Here is a 5,421-nt window from a genome sequence, read left to right as displayed (position 1 = left end):
TCGCTGAGGGCAGCTGATGGAGGCGGCGGCACCATGCGCTCCTGGCTCCCCCAGTCGTCCTCTTCTCCACGGAGCAGCAGCAGAGTTTTCGTAGTATCTAGATGTGTCACCCTGGAACCAGACACAGTTAGCTCGATGACTCACAAACGCCACAGGATATAAGAGATCAGGAGCTATCTGGGCCTCCCCCCAAGCTTCTCTTTCTAACCCTTTCTTTATCTCATCTAGCGACCAAATGTGCCTGACAGCTCTCTGCACCTGCCGAAATATACTTTTTTGTACCTTCACATGCAACAGACACCATGGGGGTTGGGATCTAGCAAGCCTATCCATAAAATTCATAGTATATTATACCGCTCTTTGTCCATCAACATTAACCCTTCTGTTCCCTTGCTCATCATACACCCCCATGTATGGCAAGGGTTCTTTTGCTGTAGTCTTATACATTCCCATACTGTGCTTCCCTATCCCAGAGCTGTTCCTGAAGAGATAATCCTAGTCTTGTAGATATAAAGAATATCATTATCATAAAAGAGATCGTGCAAAGCCCATATCCTGCATAGCCAGCTAATCGAGAAACCCATCTATGCCTCAACGGCGGCCTATACCGGGCCATCTGCCATGGACCTCCAGGAAGCCTGGTCCCATAGGACACGCAGCTCCAGACCGGCATAATGACGTATGTCATGTCACACAGACGACACTGGAGTCGGTGTGGCAATCCCCCAATCATTCCTGAGACCTGAGACCAGGTCCTGAGACCTCCTCACAGTGTCAAGCACCTACCTGGCTTGTTGTTAATCGCTCTCCTCCGAAGTTTCTGAGAGCAGTCTCGTAAGGAGCTCGTGCACATGTATTAGGACGTCCGAGTACGGCAGATGGATTATCAGGTAGGTCTTTACCTTCTTCAGCGCGGACATGCCGGATGTCGTGGCAAAGTCCCCGGGGAAGACGCTCGTCCACGTGTCCAGGAGGGTGCAAATGGTGCTGGTGGAAAGGGACAGACAGGGCACCCAGTGACCTGGACTTTCCTTTGCCATCCCGCCCAAGACTCCGTGCATGTGAGACTGCAAAGGGGAGGCTATCCAGCCCTTAGCCATACAATGAGCAGGGCTGAGAGGTCCATGGGAGCAGGGAACTCCATACGCCCCATGATCAGGCTCTAATGGAGCACAGCTGAGCGAGCCTTCACGCCATGGACTGTGAGGAGGGTAGTAGAGTCTCAGAGGGCCACCGGAGGCCACAGGCTTTCCCCATATCCCCACTTGGCAAGGACCGTGCCCATGCAGTTCTTTTCACCCTCCAGTCAATGCTTAGACCTCAGTATGGTGTATGGTGGTAGAAACGTGGAGCGTGAGCCCCAAGCATCAGCCATTCCTCACCCTTGGTACCCAAGGGAGCCCACCCTGCAGAGCCAAGGCCTTTCTTTCTCATGTTGTAAAGCTCACTTACTTCTTGAGCTGCTCATCCTCCTGGCAGCCGGGGCGGAAGCATGCATACCTGGAGGAGATCAGGAAGGATGTTACCTGTGGGGTCCCAGTTCCCTACCTAAAAGACATCTGAGAAGCCTGCTGACTCCTGAAGCAGAATCAAAGTCACAGGTTATTAGTTCACCTACATTCTGTAGGTTCTTCAAATATGTTTGTGCAGTATGTCTACCCAGACATCTCAGTGGACACAGGTTCCCTCGGATTATCCTCCTCGGGTCTCCACTCAAGACCCATCTCTATCGGGTGCTCCAATATGAATTCTAGAACCTCCTTTACAATGGGAGAAGCGCTTTGACCAATGCTTCAGGAAAACTGGCCAAGGATAGAGAGCTTCCTGAAGGTGCAGAGGACACCCACACTCACACTCATTAGGGTCACAGCAGTCCCTAGGGCCCAACCTGGAGGTAGTAATGTCTGACTACATGCTGCTGGCTTCTGACAAGACTCTAGCAACTAGGCAGGCTCAGAGAAAAGCAGAGGCCTCCCATAAACGACAAGAGGATGTGAGGCCTCTGAGCTCGGAAGTGGGCACTCACCGCCTGAAGATGACATCCAGCACCTGCTCGATGGTGGTATGAGCAGGGTAGGTGCTCAGGAAAGCGATGAGATGCTCGCGGTCCCCGTTCTGAAGGGAAGTGATCAGGTCTTCCACCACTTCCTCCAGATCCCCGAAGTCTAAGATCTTAGGGTCCCCTGGGACTGAGTCCTTCTGGTCCTCCAGCTGGTCCTGCGGGGCGGAGTCTACTGGGTCCCCAGGGAAGGACTCAGTCAGGTCCTGCGGGGCAGAGTCTACTGGGTCCCCAGGGAAGGACTCAGTCAGGTCCTGCGGGGCGGAGTCTACTGGGTCCCCAGGGAAGGACTCAGTCAGGTCCCCGGGGGCAGGGTCCACCGGGTCTCCGGGGATGGACTCCGGCTGGTCTTGGTCTTGTGGGGCCGAACGCATCGTATCCCCAGTGTCAGAGCCCATCACTTCACCAGGAGCGGCCTCAGGCTGGTCCTCCGGAGTGGAGTCCACTGGGTCCCCGCAGATGGATTCCGTCAGGTCCTCCTGGTCCTCAGGGATGGAGTGCATCGGGTCTCCAAGGACCGAATTAGTCGGGTCCCCAGGGACGCAGTCTTGCTGGTCCAGCTGGTCCTCTGGGGTGGGACCCTTTGGGTCTCCCAGGACTGAATTAGTCAGGTCCCCGGGGACGCAGTCTTGCTGGTCCAGCTGGTCCTCTGGGGTGGGACCCTTTGGGTCTCCCAGGACCGAGTTAGTCAGGTCCCCGGGGACGCAGTCTTGGTGGTGCAGCTGGTCCTCTGGGGTGGGACCCTTTGGGTCTCCCAGGACCGAATTAGTCGGATCTCCGGGGACGCAGTCTTGCTGGTCCAGCTGGTCCTCTGGGGTGGGACCCTTTGGGTCTCCCAGGACCGAATTAGTCGGGTCCCCGGGGACGCAGTCTTGCTGGTCCAGCTGGTCCTCTGCGCTGGGACCCTTTGGGTCTCCCAGGACCGAATTAGTCGGGTCCCCAGGGACGCAGTCTTGCTGGTCCAGCTGGTCCTCTGGGGTGGGACCCTTTGGGTCTCCCAGGACCGAATTAGTCGGGTCCCCGGGGACGCAGTCTTGCTGGTCCAGCTGGTCCTCAGGAATGGAGCCCATAGGGTCCCCAAGTACAGAACCAGTGGCGGCCCCAGGGATGGAGTCTGGCTGGTCCTCTGGGGTGGCGCCCATTGGGTCCCTGGGGCCAGACCCCGGCTGGTCTTCCCATGCTGAGCCCTTCGGATCCCCGGGGACAGAATCATTTGGGTTCCCGGGTACAGAGTCCTGTTGGTCCTCCGTGCCGGAGCCCATCTGGTCCCCAGGAAGGGAGCCCATCGGGTCTCTGGGGAGGGACTCCAGCTGTGCCTCAGGGGAGGAGACCATTGGGTCCCTGGAGAGGCACTCCTTCTGGTCCCTGGGGGCGGACTCAGTAAGGTCCCCCGGGGCTGACTCCTTCTGGTCCCCAGGGCAGCGGTTCTTCTGGTCTTCTGCCACCTGAGGAGAGATCAGGGTGGGTGGTTCAAACTGGCACAGGACTGCAATTCACGATTGGTTATTATCATTCCACGTTCTCCTGACCCCTTCACTCTGCCAAACACCAAGAGTGAAATTTGGGAAAACCGAGATTTCAGAGTGGTTACCTGGCCTACGTTGGTCTGGCCCTCGCTGCCCCTTCTCATTTGGCCGAATGGCCAGAGGTGCTGGCGCCAAGTTCGAACCAGGCGGCTCCAGACACCTCCTACGCCATGCCTTCTTTTCTTCTTTCTTTCATTACTCACGCAGCAGCAACTCCACCAGCTACAGCAACTCATGACTAATCGTCACTCTTGTCTCAAGACAAGTGAGCCTTCTGGGCTGTCTGTAAGCAGTTGGCTGCCTGGTTGCAGGTTTCTGCATTGTGATGTCACTGTTAAGGAAGTGAGGTCACTCCTGTGGTCCCCATGCCTGAGTCTCCTCACACAGGGCTTTCCCAAAAGTCTCTTAGGCCCCCTCCCTACTCCCAAGTGCACTACTTGACACAGATACAAAGGTCCTTCCTATTTCACTGCTCCTAGGGAAGTCAGGGTACAGGCAGCACCTCGGCTTTACAATCTGAGCTCCTATTGTTGACCTGCATGTGGAATTCTAAACCCAACCCTAATTGCCCCAGCACACCTTAAACCCTTGCCATGTTGCCTCACTTCTAGGCTACTTTGTGTGTGTTCTCTGTGAAATATGAACACACATCATCTGTGTGTTGGGTTTTCATGAGGATCTAGAATGGGACTTTTTTTTAGCATTTTTTAAAAAAAATGTTTTGTATTGTTTTGTTTTGAGACAGGATTTCTTTGTATTGCCATGGCTGTCCTGGAACTCACTCTATAGACCAGGCTGGCCTGGAACTCCCAGAGATCCACCTGTTTCTGCTTCCTGAGTACTGGGAATGAAAGCATGCACCACAACCAGGGTCAAGAGTGAGGCACTTGTATAGTTAATTATAATCGTGTGCTCTTTTTGAATTTTTTTTTTGATTTATATTACAGACTTCTTCAGGTCTCTGCACCTAGGCATCACCGATGTCTCCTCCTTTATTCTGAAAATTTGCCAGCAAGGGAAGCGGTGCAGGGACAGACACTGGGGAAAGATCCAGCCAGGAGGCCTGGAGCCTTCAGCAGCTCCTCCCCACTTCCCATCTTCCCCACTGACTGCTGAGCTTCACTACTGCCCCATGTGGAGGAACAGGACACAGCCGGTGAGAATGCCAGGGGAAAGTGCAGTGGGATGTTTTTAAGTACAAGTCTGAGATGTGGGTAGGCGAGATTGCTCAGTGGTTAAGCGCACTGGCTGCTCTTCTATAGGTCTTGAGTTCAATTCTCACCAACCCCATGGTTCCTCACACCCATCCGGAATGAGATCTGGTGCCCTCTTCTGGTCTGGCATGCAGACATACATGCAGTCTGAATATCTATTTATAATATTCTTTAGTTTCTTAGATCAGGACTCCTCCCCATCCCACCTCAATGGATTACTTTACAGCATTCTATAGTCCAGTCTAGGATCCTCCCACTTCTATTTTTAAAGATTTAATTTTCAATGTAAATTAGTTTTGAGGGATTTCATACATGAACACTGTATTGAGATCATTTCCACCGCTCCCTCTGTCCCTCCCACTCCTCTTGTGCCTCCCACTTCCTCTCAAATTCAGGACTTCTTTGTCTATTGTCTATAATTATTACTTACATATATGCATAGATGTACATTATATTTTCACATTTAGTACATATACAACAGATAATATTATTGTATAATATACAATAATTACATTATATGTTATTATATAATATTATATGTTATATATTTTATGCATATGCATATATGTACCAGTAATATTATAGACAACAGATATGTTACCTAAGCAAGACTGGCATAATG

The 5,421-nt window shown here is 52.6% G+C and overlaps 1 protein-coding gene across 1 annotated transcript; it reads right to left on the bottom strand.

The window, feature by feature from the left end:
- Positions 1-520: 520 nt before the first annotated feature.
- Positions 521-2,562, bottom strand: LOC142836632 (uncharacterized). Its single transcript, XM_075951048.1, has 3 exons — positions 2,027-2,562; positions 1,453-1,500; positions 521-987 (listed from the first exon to the last, which is right to left on the bottom strand). The coding sequence occupies exons 1-3, from the start codon at positions 2,560-2,562 to the stop codon at positions 798-800; spliced, it is 774 nt and encodes a 257-aa protein (XP_075807163.1). The 3' UTR covers positions 521-797.
- Positions 2,563-5,421: the final 2,859 nt, after the last annotated feature.

This window comes from Microtus pennsylvanicus, chromosome 16 (genome assembly GCF_037038515.1).
Source record: "Microtus pennsylvanicus isolate mMicPen1 chromosome 16, mMicPen1.hap1, whole genome shotgun sequence".
NCBI lineage: Eukaryota > Metazoa > Chordata > Mammalia > Rodentia > Cricetidae > Microtus > Microtus pennsylvanicus.
This window is presented reverse-complemented; position numbering and strand designations above follow the sequence as displayed.

Excerpts from the sequence above, each read along its gene's own strand:
- LOC142836632 (XM_075951048.1), bottom strand. The coding sequence starts at position 2,562 with ATGCACTCCATCCCTGAGGACCAGGAGGACCTGACGGAATCCATCTGC. Across the intron at positions 1,501-2,026 it reads CTGGATGTCATCTTCAGGCG|GTATGCATGCTTCCGCCCCG; the intron begins GTGAGTGCCCAC and ends GATCTCCTCCAG. Across the intron at positions 988-1,452 it reads GAGGATGAGCAGCTCAAGAA|CACCATTTGCACCCTCCTGG; the intron begins GTAAGTGAGCTT and ends CCTTTCCACCAG.